This window comes from Galeopterus variegatus, unplaced genomic scaffold (genome assembly GCF_000696425.1).
Source record: "Galeopterus variegatus unplaced genomic scaffold, G_variegatus-3.0.2 Scaffold268, whole genome shotgun sequence".
Lineage (NCBI taxonomy): Eukaryota > Metazoa > Chordata > Mammalia > Dermoptera > Cynocephalidae > Galeopterus > Galeopterus variegatus.
Genome location: NW_007726379.1, coordinates 650,382 through 667,615, shown reverse-complemented (window position 1 = coordinate 667,615; position 17,234 = coordinate 650,382). Strand labels below are relative to the sequence as shown.

The following is a 17,234-nucleotide window of genomic DNA, read 5'->3' as shown; positions in this document are numbered from 1 at the left end:
GGTTTAATATTAACAGAGCAGACAAAGAGAATCCCTTTAAAATGTAAGCAGATCATGTCAACTCTACTCAAAACCCTCTAATGGCTTCCCATCTCACTCAGTAAAAGCTGAAATCTTACAGAATGTGGCTGTGCATACTGCTGAACCCCCAATCCCAACAACTGTTATACCAATTGTTTGCTACTTTTTATTTTCCTATTTACTGTCTCCCACCTACTAGAATTTAAGTTCTATGGGGGTAGGGCTTTTTGTCTGTTTGGTCAGGGATATGTCCCCAACACTCTGAACAGTGCCTGGCATTGTTGAATGACTACAACAGAATTTTGGTTTAGATCCTTTTGGCAGCTCACCACTGCCTACAGTGGGGACAGGGTAAAAAGCTCCAGTGTGACAGACAAGATCCTCAGAATTGATTCCTTCTTGTCTTGCTGGCCTCATGTGCCTTCACACAGTCGTACACACACACACTCACAGCTTAATACACCGTGTTCTTTCACATTGCTTGCCTTTACACAGAATGTTACCTTTGTCTACAATGAGACCTTTTATCTTGTCTAGCTGAACATCCATTTAATTCACTTCTAAGCTCCACATTATTTTCTCCACAGTCTTGCCTGATTTCCTCAGGAGTGAGACACTTGTTCTTTCATACTTACAACCAGTTCTTGCCTCCATTATACTATTGATCAGATTATGGTGGAAATGTGTGCATGTTTGTCTTCTCTGGAAGACTGTGAACTACTTGTGGAGAAGAATGATCTTCTCTATTTGTATTCCTAGCACCCAGCATGATGCCTGGCATGTAGTATGTGCTCAGTGTTTGTTAAATGGACATAAAATTAAGTGAATGTGTACATAGCTAGCACATAGAAGTCGTGGCACTGGTGGGAAGCAAGATGCCAGTTCCTATGGCTGAGCACAAAATCCACCCTGGACCTTGGACTAACTCTAAACAGTGTACGATAATCTGTTCCATTAGGCAGGGAATATTGTTAGCTTGACCTGATCTCTATCTCCGAGGAATGAAAAACGACGTTTACGATACACATCCAACATTCACTCGTTCATTCAACAAATGTTCACTGAACAGGGTTCATCGTAATAGATTCTCACAACAACCTCTCCGCATTATCCCCGTTTTCAGATGAGAGAGCCGAAGCTTGAAGATTTATGTGCATAACCTTCCCCAGATGGCAAGTGTCAGGGTTGAGAATCCACTGGTTCTCTTGACTCTGGAGGGTGGCGGGCAAGAGTAATGGGTTGTGGTCTCCCGAGCGTTGGACTTAAGTGGCCCTCACCTGAAGCTGCTGCGGCTCGGAGCCGCCGCCTTCTCCTCAACTTCCTGCTTGGCCGCCACGTCTTGCAGCTCCCGAGAGCCCGTGTGGATGGTCTGGGCCGGCGCCCTGGCCACAACCCTGTGGCGAAGAAAAAGTTCGGTGACATCCATGGCCTAAAGGTTACTGGAACCCGGTGACTCATGGGACACGGGCAGGAGTGCAGTCCCGCAGTCCCGGGGGTGGCTGTCGGCTCGAGAGGACAATCATTCTTACCCAGTCATCCGGGGCCAAGCCCATGACCGCAGGAGCCAAGATCCCGCGTTTCTTACAACCTGCATGACTTGAATTGACCCCAGTCTGCTCCCGTCGGCGGCGTCCCTACCTGGAGCGGCACCAGCACCACGAGCACCTGTGCGGGAGGGTACAGAAGGGAAAGTCATCTGATTGCTCTTCCTAAGATCCACTAAATACTCTTATTCCCATTTACATGCTCTATACAAACGATCGTTGCGTGTTCACCTGGGATCCGCCTTTTAACACGAGATCCCGGCTCACGCATCCATATCGGAACGGTTCCTTCTAGGAGTTCCGGGGACGCAGCTCGTCCCCCCCTCCGCCCCGCCCCGCCGCTCCCGCGCTGCCTTGTGGGAACATGGGATTGGCTGAGGTCCCGGCGGGGAGCCGCGGATTATTGTGGGATGGCAGGAAGATGGCGGCGCATGGAAGGCGTGCTCTGCTAGGGGTGGCGGGGGGTTGGCGGCGGTTCGAGAGGCTGTGGGCCGGCAGCCTAGGTTCTCGCAACCTGGCTCTTGCGGCCGCACCCTCAAGCAGCGGGTCCCCGTGGCGCCTGTTGGGCGCGTTGTGCCTGCAGCGGCCACCGCTAGTCTCCAAGAACCTGACCCCATTGCAGGAAGAGATGGCGGCTGTGCTTCAGCAGGTAGGACTGAGATGCGCGCTCCAGGGTGACGCTGAGGAAGCATCAGCAGCACGTGGGCCTGGATTCAATCCCGACTCCAGTACCAGTTAGTCTGTGTGCCCTTGAGCAAGTAATTTCAGTCTCTGAATTTCCGTATACATACCTGCAAAGTGGTACGTACCTTACCGAATTGGTTTGGTACAGAGTAGGCGTTCAGCAAAAAGTAGTTTCTTTTCGTTGGTTGTCTTTGTTGTCACCATAGGCAACTCTCTGGAGATGCTCTCCTTGTATATTCAACACAATAGGAATCCGGGGGTGTACAATAATCAGTCCCTGTCACGAGGAGCTTAAGGCTGGAGGGGAGATGTGATGAGTGTTAATGTTACCGGTTCCCGGGTCACGCTGCTCTCCGCTCGGAAACAAAAGACTTGTTAGTCCCAAATGTTGCTGCGAAACAGGAAGTTTATTATCAGACGTCTGAGGAGACAGACCAGAACTGTCTCCCCTCTTTAGGGTTTCAGGGGGCTTATATAAATAGAAAGACAAAGGGAGAAGTGTGTTGAAGAATACAGCAGGGAGAGGGTCTGTGACTACGTGCATATCATGTCTTAATCTTCGTTCTTGGGCTCAGTCCTATGAACACTGGAGTCAGACTCCTTGGCTCTGACTTTATCTGCTTCCCAGGACACCTGCAACTTCAAAGGAGACTGCTGGTTGTGCAGGTTACTGATCTGTGGCCTTGCTTTATTACTCCCACAGACTGCAGTGATTGTTGAAGTAGAGTTCTTTCATCAGCATTAAGCTCTAACACTGCTGCCCTTATGCTAAGCTAGTATTGGTGATGCTCTATCGTTAAGAAGGAAGTACAGGAGACAGTGGGCACATCTGTAAGGACCACAGATCATCTGTGAGCAGGAAACAGGCTAAGCTGAATGTCCAGCAGTTTAAGTGTGAATTGCTGGGTTTATCCCTTCCCCATAATCGGCAAGTCCTGGGCAAAATTTCTGGATTCTGACATCATGGGCCACTTGGTATCAGATCAACCCTGGGAAGTTTCTTGGACTTAAATGTTGCAATCCTTATGGTTTCCTCTTTTGATGCTCTCTTTTTTTTTTTTTTTTTTTTTTTAACCTCCCAGGGCTTTGTGTGAAGGGTAGATGAGGAAACATGGGCAAAAACTGAGTGTAGTGGCTGTAAGGGTGGGTCTCCACAGAGAGTTATTGAATGCTGTTATGTTTCCCCAGAATCTGAGATGTTTTTGGCTTGGGCTACTGAGAGGTATAAACTTCCGTGCTTTTTAATCAATTTACTCATTTACTTACTCACTCAACAAATAATCATTACTCACCCTACAGATGTGCATTGAGCACATCAATGTGTTAAGTGATAGAGGTGCAGTACTGAATAAGACAAACATAGCTCTGGTTCTCAGAGCTTTAGTCTAGTGGATTGAGGGGGCAGTCAATAACCAAATAATCACATGACTGCAGACTCTGATAAGTGTTGTAAAGGAAAACACAGGAAAACTAAGAGTGTTTAACAGAGACATCTAATTTTAATTTTATGGGAAGTCTCAAGGAATGTCTCTCCATGAAAATGATATTTAAATTGAGATCAGAAGGATAAGTAGGTATCTCCTAGGGGAAAGAATGTGTGGAAAAACATTCTAGAAAGAAGGAACAGCATGTCCAAGGTCCCTGAGGCAGGAAAGTCCTTGGCAAGTGAGATTCTGATCAAAGACTGACACAACTGGAGTGTGGTAAGGGGGTAGGCAATGCCTGTCCCAGTCCTCTGCTCTTTGTAGCAGTCTTGACCTACACTCACATTCTAACATTTTGGCAAAAGTAACTCGAGCTCAAAGTGTAGGTGGCTTTTTTTCTTTGTCTCTGTTTTCCCTCTGTGTGTTTTGATCGTATGTCTGGTTATGTTGGGTGATAAACTTCTAAGCCCATCAAGTGTGCTATAGCTCTGTTTTATTCTTCCTGTTTGTTTTGTCCTTTTAACTTTGTCAGATTGAGAGAGAGAAAAGCCTGTATTCAGACCATGAGCTTCGTGTTCTGGATGAAGCCCAGCAACAGGCAAGAAAGAAAGCTGACCTCTATGATGAAGATGAACAGGATATATTGCTGGTGCAAGATTTGGAAGATATGTGGGAGCAGACATTTTTACAGTTCAAACCTGGAGCTCGCATAACAGGTGTGGTCTATTTAAGCCATCAAGAAGGAAGGGAAAGACGGGTATTCTGGTTCCCAAATAAAGGACAATTGCTTAGCCCTGCTTTTGTGTTTTAAGTAGCAAATAATTTCAAATAACAAAATTTCTTTCAGATAGGAGGAAAATAAATTATTTTCCCTATTCCTCACACCTACCCTAATATGATTTTTAAAAGGCCTTTCTTATTTTTAAATGGGAGGTAAGGGCATCGGCTTTTTTCTCTCAGTTAAACTTTGTGAATGTTATGTAAGTTTAACTCCTACTTTGAGTCTGAGAGTGAGAGAAATTAAGGCTTTTTTTCACTAGTTCCTATGTTTTATCTGAAATCCCTCTTAAAGCGGGGCATTGAGTTCTATCATCCTTGTTTTACAGGTGAAGACTGAAGAATAGAGAAAGCGGGGGCTAATTAAATCAGTAATAGTGTCAAAACCAATGAAGTAGTCATGTTTGAATTAGTACGGGCACTGTTTTTTCCCCACTCAAAATATGTTTTGATTTTCAGAGAAAAAGTTCAGCTGTTAGTTTTGTCTTCTTATCTTTCAGTTTCCTCAAGATTGTGAGACTGTACCCTGAAGAGGTCTTAGAGAGATTAGAGTCTGGGTTGTAATTTGGTTTTAAACTCTTTAAGGCCAAGGATGTGGCTGTACCTTAAGGGAAGACTGCGTAACAAGCTCCTTGGTTCTGGCAGATCACGGTCTTCTTGCTTCCTCTGACTCCCTATTTTTTGTAGAAGCTGATGAAAAGAATGACCGAACTTCTCTGCACCGGAAGCTAGACAGGAACCTTATCCTTTTAGTCAGAGAGAAGCTTGGAGACCAGGATGTTTGGATGCTGCCCCAGGCGGAGTGGCAGCCTGGGGAGACCCTCAGAGGAACAGCTGAGCGAACTCTGGCCACACTCTCAGGTGAGTTCTCTGCCTTTCTCTGAATTCCTTAAGATTCACTTCAGACTCAGCCAGAGGATTTACAGGCTGACTGTGAGACTGGATTTAAGGGTGGGGGTGGGGACGTTAATGGAAACTATGATTTTTATAAAAATTTAACTAGACAAATCCAGGTAAGGATTTTACTTAGACCAGCTGAGATTCTTTCTTTGTCTCACTGAGGTTTTTAAATTTAGTGCTTTCAAAATTAATGTTTCTGCCATTTTCTAAGCCTCCTTTCTCCTCTTATCCTTACAGCTCTGCTTATCTGCACCACTGCTTATCCATTCACTCAGCTGGAAACCTCAGAGTTATCCTTGACCTCATTGTGATATTCATTAAGTCCTTGAGTATTACCTCGTCTGTTCTAAATAGTCCCCTCTTTATTCCCACAGCTTTAGCTGTGACCCTCTTTACTTCTTGCTAAACCAGGGTTCCTCAACTTCGGCACTATTGATGTTTGGGGCTGGATAGTTCTTTGTGGGGGGACTGTTCTGTGCATTGTAGGATGTTTAGCAGCATCTCTAGCCTCTACTGACTAGATGCCAGTAGTACTATCTCATCTCTTCTCCCCCTCGCACGAGTGTGCCAACCAAACATATTTCTAGACAATGCCAGATATTACTTGGGGAGCAAGGTTATAGTGGTTGAGAATCACTACACTGGACTATTGAAGTAGATGCCAAATAAGTTCCCCCTTGCTTTTGTGTCACACCCTTCATTGCTGTCAAAACGAGCTTTCTGAAACACAATCGCTTGTCACACGTAGAATTCTTAAAAGGTTTCCTATAAAAATTTAAACCTCAAGCATGGCCTGCAAATCTTTTTTGCTCTGGTCCCAATCTCATCGGTCTTTCATCTTGCTGCTCATGAATGTATATTCCAAGTTCTAACCTTGCAGACCTTTTGCATTCCTTGAATAATGTTGTCTTTCGTGCTTCTCTGCTTTGGGGCTTACTGGTCCCTGACTCCTCCCTGGCCTGACTGCTCAGTTTTAAGACTCAGTTCAAACATTATACCTTCTGTGGTGGAACCTTCCCTGAGCCTCCAGGGGGAGAGAGCTATTTCTCTCTCTAGGTTCCCCAGCACTGTGTGCCCTTACTCAGTTTATGCAACAAGCATTTACTCTTTGCCTACCGTTTGCCAGGCCCTTTACGGGCAGTGGGTCACAATGATGAACAGGACACTACCCTGCTCTGTAGAAGTTTATGTTCTAGTGGAGAATACACCCTTTAACTTATACCATTGCACTATAATTGTTTATTAACACATTTCTCTCCCCAGCCAAAATTTTGAGTTCCTTGAAAGTATGGACAGTATCTGTTCCTCTCCATGATCTCAGGTCTCAGCAAAATACCTGGCACATAGTAGGTGCACAGCTGCTTTTCTGGCACTGCCATGAGCACAAGTACCTGCTCACAAAACGTCAGCAGCCAGTGTGTGCTCCCTTGATCCTTTCCCACAGGGGCTTGTGTGGCCTGCAGGAGAGGCATCAAGACAGAATGGGATATGTGGGGGGCTTTGCTGCTCTTTCAGTCTCCTGAGCCATCACATGGCAGTTGGCAACTGGGTTTCTTGCCAGGATCATTGTGTTCAGGAGCTCAGTCTCCCTCATGTCAAACATTCTTAACTGGTGCTTGCTCAGCTTCTGCTCCTGTGTGCCATGTGGAAAGGGGTTCCACCTCAGCACTACACTTTCCTCTTTGTAACATTCCCATTGTAATACATGAATGTAAAAGGAAATATATAAAAGACATATTATATTTAATAGGTGCATATAAAACAAAATACATTGATTTGCTGCAAATATATCAATTTATCGCAAATTTATTAAAATGGTAAAAATATAAAATAATTAAAATGGCAAAGAAAAGTTCAAGCAATGTAAAAGCATGCAGTTGTCCTTCGGAATCTGTGGGGATACCTCGCACAGATACCAAAATCCATGGGTGCTCAGGTCTTTGATGTAAAATGGCATAGTATTTCCATATAACCTTTGCACGTCCTCCTGTATACTTTAAATCATCTCCAGATTACTTTTAATACCTAATACAATGTAAGTGCTAGGTAAATAGTTGTTATACTGTATTCTTTAGGGAATAATGACAAAAATTCTGTACATGTTTGGTACAGACGCAATTTTTTTTTCCTAATATTTTTGATCTCTGGTTGGTTGAATCCACAGATGTGGAACCCATGGATACAGAGGGCTGACTGTACAAATAAGAAAAAGGGAAAGTGCACTCCTTTCCTCCCCACTGGCCCCACGCTTTCAGGATTTCTGCAAGATGGAATTTCTAGAGGTGGAATTAATGTGTCAAAGGTATATACACTTAAGATTTTGATAGGTACTGTCCAGTTGTCCTTTAGGATGTATATAACAGCCATTGTTTTTAGGCGCAGTGTGTGGGAGTGCCTCTGCCCAAATCTCACCAGCAAATGAAATGGTCCCTTTTTAATTTTTATCTGTCCAGTCAGTGAAAATGATCTCTTTTGGATTGGCATTTTCCTGTTTGCTGGTGATACTGACCATCCTTTCATATGTTTGTTGGTGGTTTGTATTTCTTCTTTTGTGAACTGCCTTTCTGGATCCTTTACTCATGTTTATAATGAGCTGTTTTTTTCCTTTTTGATTTGATTACATTTTTTAATTCATCTTTTCCAGATTATAGAAAAGTAATATTTATTGAACTGAGTTTGGAAAATTTAGGAAAGTATAAAGCAATATGCCAATATAATTCTACCTCTCACAGATAACCTTTACTAACATTTTGTAGTGTATGTGAGCTCACACTGTATCCAAAATCTTCATCTAATGCTAATAGTGTTGTTTTTTTAAATATGAGAAAATCAATTCATGTATATGATGAAAAATTATCAAAGTGCCTAGTAAATGTACTATAAGAAGTAATTCTTTCTTTCTCAGAGGCAGCTTCCATTAAATTTTTTTGTGTATTCTTTTTAGAAATTTCCTTTGCATATGCAGGCACATAAATATTTTATTTCTTTTTTCCCTATAATAGGATACATAACAGTGTGTGTGTGCATGTACCTTCCTTTTTCTTTCGTATGCAGCGTTTAAACATCTCTCCAGATCAGCATATAAAACCCCTATCTTAAACTTTTTAACGCCAGCATACTATTTCATAATACAAACTGTCGTACTACAGTTCGTTAGCCAGTCTGTTGCTTTTACAAGTTTAGCTGTTATGTCCTTATACGCTCATCTTCGCTCATATGGGCAAATAGGTGTATCTTTGAGGGTAAAGTTCTAGAAGTCGAGTTGCTAGGTCAAAGAAAGAGTATGTACAATTAAAATTGATACCTCTCCCCAAGTAATAGCAGTTATACTAACATATATCCCTGTGACGTGTGTGAAAGCACTCATTTTACCCTTTTCTCTCACAATATATACCTCAAAGTTTTTGAACTTCACCAGTAATGATATGTTATTGTTGTTCTAATTTGTATTTCTTTAATTGTTAAGAAGATTATGTACCTTTTAATGTACTTATAGGCCACCGATACTTAATTTTATATGAACTTCTTGTTCATATGTTCAGTTCACTTTTCTTTTGATTTGTTGGTTTTATCCTTATTGATTTCTAAGTGCTTCTTATGCCTTAAGATGTTATTCCTTTGTTGAATGCGTTGAAAGTATTTTTCCTAATTTGTCATTTTGTCTTCGACTTTTATTATGCTTTGTTTTTTCTTGGAGAAAGATTTAATTTTTATGTAGACAAGTATAAGTCTTTTCTTTTTTTGATTTTTGAATTTTATGCCTTGCTTGGAAAGGACTTCCCCTCTCAAAAATGATACAGAAAGTATTCCACAGTTTTTCTAATACTCTTATGCTTTTTTAAATGAAAAATTTAAAAATATAGAATTTAGAAAATAGAAAATATTGCATGCCCATGAAACCACCATCCAGAATGAACAAATCTCTTATGAAAGTTTAAATTTCTGTTGTTAAATCTTTGATCTATATGGGATCAATTTTGATGTGAGGACTGAGCTTGGGATCCAGATTTATTTTTCCCACTTAGCTAGCCAGTTCTTCAGATGCCATTTAGTAAGTAATCCATCATTTCCCTATCCTTCAAAATACTGGGTTGAGGTTGTTAACCCTTAGTTATAGATTGCAGGTGTTGTCTGCCCATCTGTGTTTGTCTTTTAACTTTGTAACATTTTTCTCCCTGTAGAAGTCAAATCAAGTCCTTTTTATGCTTCCTGTGTGACACATCTTTTAAAGGTGGATGAACCTTGCTTTACATCAGCACATGATGAGTGGGCCAATGTGGATGCTGGTGCTCAGACCCCCAGTTAGGGTTATTATAACTGCATTGCTGACTTCAGTCTAAACACACTATCTTGGCACATGGGAATGAACCCAGAGAATCTGGATTTCACGGGCCAGGAAGCATTTGGATTTAAAGGGGAAGAGGCTCTTTTCAGGAATGGCCCTAGTCTTCACTCCGGAGTGGCTCTGGCAGAGACCCTCTTTGACTTTGGGAGCCAGAGTAAACAGTTAGGTGTATCCTAATCTTCTAATTCTGATTTTTTTCCCCCTCAGAAAACAATATGGAAGCCAAGTTCCTAGGAAATGCACCCTGTGGGCACTACAAGTTCAAGTTCCCTCAGGCAATGCGGACAGAGAGTAACCTTGGGGCCAAAGTATTCTTCTTCAAAGCACTACTACTCACTGGAGACTTTTCCCATGCCGGGAAGAAAGCCCATCATGTATGGGTCAGTAAGGAGGAGCTGGGTGACTATTTGAAACCAAAATACCTGGCCCAGGTTCGGAGATTTCTTTTGGACCTCTAATGGACTGAACTGTGTGTGAACAATGCTCATCCAAGTCTGGGATTAGGACCTCAAGGACCTTGTGTGGATGACCCTCATTTGTAGGGAATACCAAGCAGCAAACTAAATTCTGAGAAATAAATGAGTCTCTTATTGTGTTCATCTCAGCTGATTTGCCTTTTGAGGACTACTGGCTTCTCCCAATTGAAGAGAGAGCCATCTCTTAGGGTGCCTTTCCATTTTTTCCAAAGCTGATAATTGAGTATTGGTTTACTTTATAGTGAGTCAACTGGCTTACTGGGCCCAGGAAGAAAGAACAGAAGGAAACGAATCAGGCTTCTAAAAGCCTTGAGTTCTGTGAAAGCTTCTAGGCCCATGAGAAAAAACTAGTTCTATATAATTTCTTAGCTGTTTTCCGTTTTGTTTTTCCTTCCCTTTTCACTTGATATGAAGGTGTTTTTATCTAGCTTAGCAAATGTCCGCCTCCATGTATGTATGTCTATGTATTTGTTTCTTTCAATTTAGAAATAACTTAATCATGTCTTACCTGTTTTAAAGCAGTCATGTGAAATAAGGAAGGTCAGCTTATCTCCATCCTACAAATGGAAGAATGATGGCCAGGTTGTGACATGGCTCCGAGTCATACTGCATGTCACTGTTGATGCTAGAGGAGAATGCTGATCTCTCGACGCTAGGTTGGGGCTCTTGGCTCTTTAGTGTGTTGTTCAGGTCACCACTGGTCCCCAGTGCCTGGCACATAGAAGGCAGTCAAACATTTGCTGAATGAGTGGAAGAGAGGAACTCAGGCTTGCCTCTCTCTGCCCAGAATAGTGGTTTCAGTCAGAAGGCTGCAGTCCTGGGTTCCATCGGGCTCTTCCTGGTTTCCTCTCAGGCAGCATTCTGGGTTAAACAGCCTGGCCTGTATGATGTGAGCTTGTGAAATGGGATTTCTATTTCTGTGACAGATGTAGCCTCATCTTATTGCACAGGGTCAGGGAAATTGATTTCTGTGGTCAAAATTGAGACACCTGGTCCGTCAGGCACCTCTCCTTGCCCTTTACCTCCTGCACGTGTTCTCTTTCCCTCACGACTGAGGGGAGGTGTCTTCTAAGCTTAGGCTTGCTGATCATGAACAGTAGTGGCACATCTGGAGTAGAGCCAGGGCACAGCCATAGGACCAGGATGCACTTTCTCTTTCTGGGTGTTGGAGTGAGTTGTGTGTCTGTGAACTGTGCTGCATATTCTTAGGGCTCTGGGCACCTCTAACCAAGAAGGAAAGGGATCACTGGGGTGAAGTGGTGACTATTTTCACAACCATGCATAAGACCGTCTGTTTGCTACAACATTAGCTCTTTAGTGGAAAGTAGCATATATGCAGTTGGTAAACAGAGAAATGGTGTCAGGAGAAGGAGAACCCCAAGTTATGTTACTTTTAGTGAGATTTTCCCCAGAATGTTAATATTTTGAAGTGATGGGGGACAAGATTGAATACCTTAAGAAAACCTGAACATTTTGTAGAAGTGCATTCCTTTATGGCAAGTCGGGGCTGGTTTTGTAGCTTCAGGAATTGCTATTAGCCTTGTTACTATGTTCAGCTATCTGGAGAGGGGGAGGGAAACTGATTGAAAAGGGAGAAGTTGGATCACATTTTTAATTTTGGTGGAACTTATCTCTCCTAGGATCTATGTCTCAAAGGACCTACATCACAGGGAGCAGCATGAGCCCAGGATTTAAGGCTGCCAGGGGCTGGTGGACAAGCTGGTGGGGATTTAACTGCATTAGCATCATCATTAGGCTTGATTCTGGTTTTTTTTTTTTTAGTGATCTGGCTACAAAATTCCATATGTTTTAAGTAGTTTGCCCCAACTCCCTTTTCTGTTGTTTCTGGGATGTGATTTTGTAGTATACATGATTTGCAGCTTTATGGTGGAAACGACTATATTTGCTGAATGCCAAGCTTAAACTTTCCACTGGCTGCCAGACATGACCAAAAATTTGTTTTTAGAGTATCTTTTGGGAGAAGATGGTCAGGGAACAAAATAAGAGGCAATATTCTCTGTGTTTTAGGGCATGTGCACCTTCAAAGCAAACAGCATGGGAGAGAGTAATGTGTGCAGTGGTATGGGGAGGAGGAGGTTTGAGGTGTGTTTGTGCAATCTAAGAAGAGAAATGGCCACAGCATGCATGTGTGTAACATTTAAAACAGGCCACCCAGCTCACTAGAAGGATCCTCCAAAGGTTTTGGTTTAGTCCTTCCCCCTCCCTCACTTTGGTCATTGCTTTCCCAATTGATTTCCAGTTATTCCTGGTGTTCACCTTTGCTAGCACTATGGAGAAAATACTGCCACACTTAGAAACTCCTTTTCCTGGTAAGTTATTCTCAAAGATTACCTTCTGCTGGGCCGTTACTGCACCTTGTGTGCTTCTACACGCAGCACTTTACAGGATAATTAGTTGTTGGTCTGGGTCCTATACCTAACTGAACTTCAAAAATATGTAAGTGAATCAGCTTCTTTCCCTGTGAGCTCTGGACTCGGAGTCAGAACACCTGGGTTTGAATTTATTTTATGATCTTAGTTAAGTTAGGACTTCTATCACTAATAACAGTGACTCCTGAGTGCCAGGGATGGTGTGAGGGCCTTGCCTACAATGTACGTTTTGATTTAAACCAGCAGGACAGGACCTATTTTACAGAAGAGAAAATAGACTCAAGTCAGTTAATTTGCTTACGGTTACTACTCTCTTGTAAGTAGTGGGGTCAGAATTTGAACTCAGACCTGCGTACAAAGCTAGTTCTTAACCTTCTTAACTTTACCTTTCTCATCTGTAAAATGAAGATAATAGTGCTCAGGTAACGTGACAATTTACGTGAAAGTACTTAGCACCGTGCATGGGTTGTTATAAACATTCAGTACATGTTTCCTTCCTTCCAACATATTTAGGCTTCTAAATTCTACTGTATCAACTTTAGCATTTACAACTCCCATTCTCACCTTTTCTAGGCAATACATTGTGGCAACCAAGCATTTCTGACCTATTTGGAAAGGGACATGGGTAATTTGGACATTAATGGATTCCATCAGCTGATCTCAAAATGGGTGTATAGCAGGTCAGTCCGTTAACTACATCCAGCTGGTTGGGCACGTTAGCCCTGTGCCACCTTGGGCTGGGAAATCCAGAGCCACTGTTAGGCACAGGATTATGGGGCACTGAAAACAGAAGAGGCTTGCAGACCCATTCTGTTAGCCCAGCAGGGGAATGAGGACTACAGCTGAAAGGTCAGCAACCCAATTATTAAGAGCTCACAGCTCACTAAGCTGCAAGCACACACAGCAAGATAAAGCCTGTTTGCCTGAAATCTCAGGGCAGCCTCGGCCCCTGCCCTTCTCTGCTTTATTTCCTAGAAGCTTATTGAGCCTGAATTATGGCCAGTCATTTCAGACCGTTAGTCACCTTTCACCCGCCTTGGAATTTCAGTGCTGAAGACAGGAAGTGAGGGAGGAAACTGCCCATCTCCCTTCTTCCAGGAGAGGTGTCCAGAGTAGGTGCTGGTATGAGGCTGAAGGCTAGGTCCAGACAGCTGAGTCACTGCTACAGCTGAGGGGCTGGGACTGGGATGTACCTGTGAGTCGGGTGGGAACGGCCAGGCAAGGAATAGACGCTTGCGTACACACACACGCACACACACACACACACCCACACACACCAGCTACCCTACCCTAAGCCATACAGAAGTGGGCCAGACACACACACACAGACACACACACACCAGCTACCGTACCCTAAGCCATACAGAAGTGGGCCAGACACACACACACAGACACACACACACACACACACACCCACACACACACACACCCACACACACACACACCCACACACACACACACCCACACACACACACACCCACACACACACACACCCACACACACACACACCCACACACACACACACCCACACACACACACACCCACACACACACACACCCACACACACACACACCCACACACACACACACCCACACACACACACACCCACACACACACACACCCACACACACACACACCCACACACACACACACCCACACACACACACACCCACACACACACACACCCACACACACACACACCCACACACACACACACCCACACACACACACACCCACACACACACACACCCACACACACACACACCCACACACACACACACCCACACACACACACACCCACACACACACACACCCACACACACACACACCCACACACACACACACCCACACACACACACACCCACACACACACACACCCACACACACACACACCCACACACACACACACCCACACACACACACACCCACACACACACACACCCACACACACACACACCCACACACACACACACCCACACACACCAGCTACCCTACCCTAAGCCATACAGAAGTGGGCCAGACACACACACACAGACACACACACACACACACACACACACACACACACACACACACACACACACACACACCAGCTACCGTACCCTAAGCCATACAGAAGTGGGCCAGAAAAGTCAGCAACAGGTTTTATTCAGAGGCTTCTGCAGTACAAACACACCACTGATGGCTGAAATATTGGATACCCAGGCCCTGAGTAGCTGCTGAGCGGTTGAACAAGGGGTTGAAGTGGGAGGAGAGAGACCCCCAGCTTCTCCTTTGGCCCACTTAGGGGAAAATTGTCCTAATACAGTCAGATGAGGACCCCCAAGACTAGGGGCCTTTGGGGATGACAGGGCTGTTGGACAAAGTCGAGAACACCCTGAGACCAGGGGATTTGGAAGGACACATCCAGATCAGGAAGACCTGAGTGAGAAGAGGAGAGAGGAAACCCCAGACTAAGAACCAGATGGGGATGGAGGGGGCAAGGCGGGGCTTTGTGACTGGTGGGGTGGAATCATATGCTAGAGCACCACAAGGTGGCAGAATTTGCCTGACATCCACTTTGGATGGAGAGAGGCTGTCCCTGGAAACCCTCACTGCATCTGGCCTTAGGCCACCACCTTTGGAGAAGCTTCTTGCCTCAGGCTGAGCAGAATCCCCAGTGCCATGGCCTCTGTGGTTAAGGGGTGTCCGGAGGCTGGCATGTAACCGGCCAGGACAGATGTGGGGTTCTTGTGGCCATCTCTGCTTCCATGCATCAGCTCCAGGGAGTGCCACAGATAGACGCTGTGACCTTGAGAGGGGAAGGGGACCTGGATTCCCATGTATTGGCACCATGTCATGTAACCTCATGCTAGGCCTACCTGTCCATATAATTGGCTTTACTTAATTCTTATGTCATCCCTGTGTGGCAATTTTCCCTCTTGCCTTTTTTAGATAATCAGACAAGCTTGGGGTGGTGAAGAGACTCCATGAAGGTATCATAGATAATGCATGGTGGAGTCAGGATTTGAACCCAGAGCTATTTGCTTCTGAAGCCACCCATTGTCCCGTGCTGCCTGGACACTTATGTGTGTGTGTGTGTGTGTGTGTGTGTGTGTGTGTATCCTGAGTAGACAAACAATTGGCCAAAAAGGGAAACAAATCTGTAATTTTATTTACTATACACATGTATATGTGTGTGTGTGTATCCTGAATAGACAAACAATTGGCTAAAAAAGGAAACAAATCTGTAATTTTATTTATTATTGTAAAATTTCTGTTCACGTAGACTGTATCATTTTGCACTCTCAATGTCAAGTATATAAGCTTGCCAGTTTTTCCACAGCCTTGCCAACAGACTGTGCTGTCAAGCTTTTATATATATATAGCACTAGGATTTATTAGCATGTCCCTTAATACAGGCACACTGGGGCTTTCCCATGGTGCTCTTGATGTATAAAGCCTGGACATTCTGCCAATCATTTTTTGAGAAATGACATCAGGAAGTTGACAGCCAGGTTGATGTACACAAGCTCATCATCTATTGTCTTCACACGGCCCATGGCAATGGTCAGACATAGCACCTTCTTCATCTGGGAGTTGACTGTGGACTTCGCCTCATTGACTTTGGCCACCATGTTTTCATTGTGTGTCAGCAGGGAAGGGCACTTGCCAGCCTTATTTAGCCTGGGCCCATGATTCTTGGGATCTGCTTGATCAGAGACTCTGAGGCCAAAAATGCATCAAACTTCTTGACCAGCTTCTTATTCTTGCTGAGTTTCTTCAGAGTCTCGATGTCCATGTGGGGATATCTATAGCCTTGGCCTTGTCACAGTGCTGCTGGTCCCCCAGGACACACATGGAGAGCTTGGGGCAGGGAGTAGACTTAAGCCTGACGGTGCCTGAGAAGTGTTTGTCCTTTTGAGGGTCGTAGTTCTTCAAGCTGACCTGCAGCTCCACCATTTTCCAAAACTTCTGTCTCTCATGCTGATTCCCACGCAGGACTATCCACTCTTGCCTTGTATGAGGTGTCGCGAGAGACTTTGCTGCTGTTGGTGCCTTGTGCTACAGTAACCAGAAAAGAGCTCACCTTCGTATCATAGAATTCCTGGGCTGGTCACAGAGGGACAATCTACTGCAGCCCCATGGACCCCTGGAAAGACCTGAACTTGGGTGATATGTGAAAACGTGAAGACAACTTGGAGTAGAGAACAATGAAACTGAAGGGACTGAAGTTATTGAACTTGGAGAAGGGAATAACAAGAGTTGTGGTCTTCAAGTGTGTATATTACTTCTACAGGGATGTCAATGGGTTGTCTCCAAGGTGATATGTGAAAACATGAAGACAACTTGGAGTAGAGAACAATGAAACTGAAGGGACTGAACTTATTGAACTTGGAGAAGGGAATAACAAGAGTCGTGGTCTTCAAGTGTGTATATTACTTCTACAGGGATGTCAATGGGTCGGGTGATATGTGAAAACATGAAGACAACTTGGAGTAGAGAACAATGAAACTGAAGGGACTGAAGTTATTGAACTTGGAGAAGGGAATAACAAGAGTCGTGGTCTTCAAGTATGTATATTACTTCTACAGGGATGTCAATGGGTCCTCTCCATCTGAGTTAGAGGAAGTAAGCATAAAAATAAAGCGGTAGGAATTTTGAGAAGTTACACATGGGAAGAATTCCTTAGC

The 17,234-nt window shown here is 44.1% G+C and overlaps 2 protein-coding genes and 1 pseudogene across 7 annotated transcripts in view; 1 reads left to right on the top strand and 2 right to left on the bottom strand.

Annotated features, from left to right (window-relative positions):
• The window catches only part of MRPS11 (mitochondrial ribosomal protein S11), a 56,846-nt gene extending 54,471 nt beyond the window's left edge, over positions 1–2,375 (bottom strand). For 5 of the 6 annotated variants that reach the window (XR_550100.1, XR_550101.1, XR_550099.1 and 2 more), the window contains exons 1-3: positions 1,797–1,872; positions 1,551–1,686; positions 1,299–1,415 (exon numbers count right to left, since the gene is read on the bottom strand). Coding sequence is in view for 3 of the 6 variants with exons in the window: in XM_008566763.1 (XP_008564985.1) it covers positions 1,299–1,415; positions 1,551–1,686; positions 1,797–1,836 (293 nt within the window). In the remaining 3 variants the exon portion in view is untranslated. Of the gene's footprint in view, positions 1–1,298; positions 1,416–1,550; positions 1,687–1,796; positions 1,873–2,356 lie in introns of those variants that run through there. The other variant, XM_008566764.1, reaches the window with a different exon arrangement.
• Positions 1,967–10,299, top strand: MRPL46 (mitochondrial ribosomal protein L46). The gene is made up of 4 exons (XM_008566765.1): positions 1,967–2,214; positions 4,206–4,389; positions 5,138–5,311; positions 9,903–10,299. Exons 1-4 carry the CDS (start codon positions 1,987–1,989, stop codon positions 10,151–10,153), a joined length of 837 nt encoding a protein of 278 aa, XP_008564987.1. The 5' UTR covers positions 1,967–1,986; the 3' UTR covers positions 10,154–10,299.
• A 5,625-nt stretch (positions 10,300–15,924) lies between these two features.
• Positions 15,925–16,713, bottom strand: LOC103585720 (annotated as a pseudogene).
• Between the last annotated feature and the right edge of the window lie 521 nt (positions 16,714–17,234).

Coding starts and splice junctions, on each gene's coding strand:
- MRPL46 (XM_008566765.1), top strand. CDS start 1,987: ATGGCGGCGCATGGAAGGCGTGCTCTGCTAGGGGTGGCGGGGGGTTGG. Junction 4,390..5,137: donor ACCTGGAGCTCGCATAACAG/GTGTGGTCTATT, acceptor TATTTTTTGTAG/AAGCTGATGAAAAGAATGAC. Junction 5,312..9,902: donor AACTCTGGCCACACTCTCAG/GTGAGTTCTCTG, acceptor TTTCCCCCTCAG/AAAACAATATGGAAGCCAAG.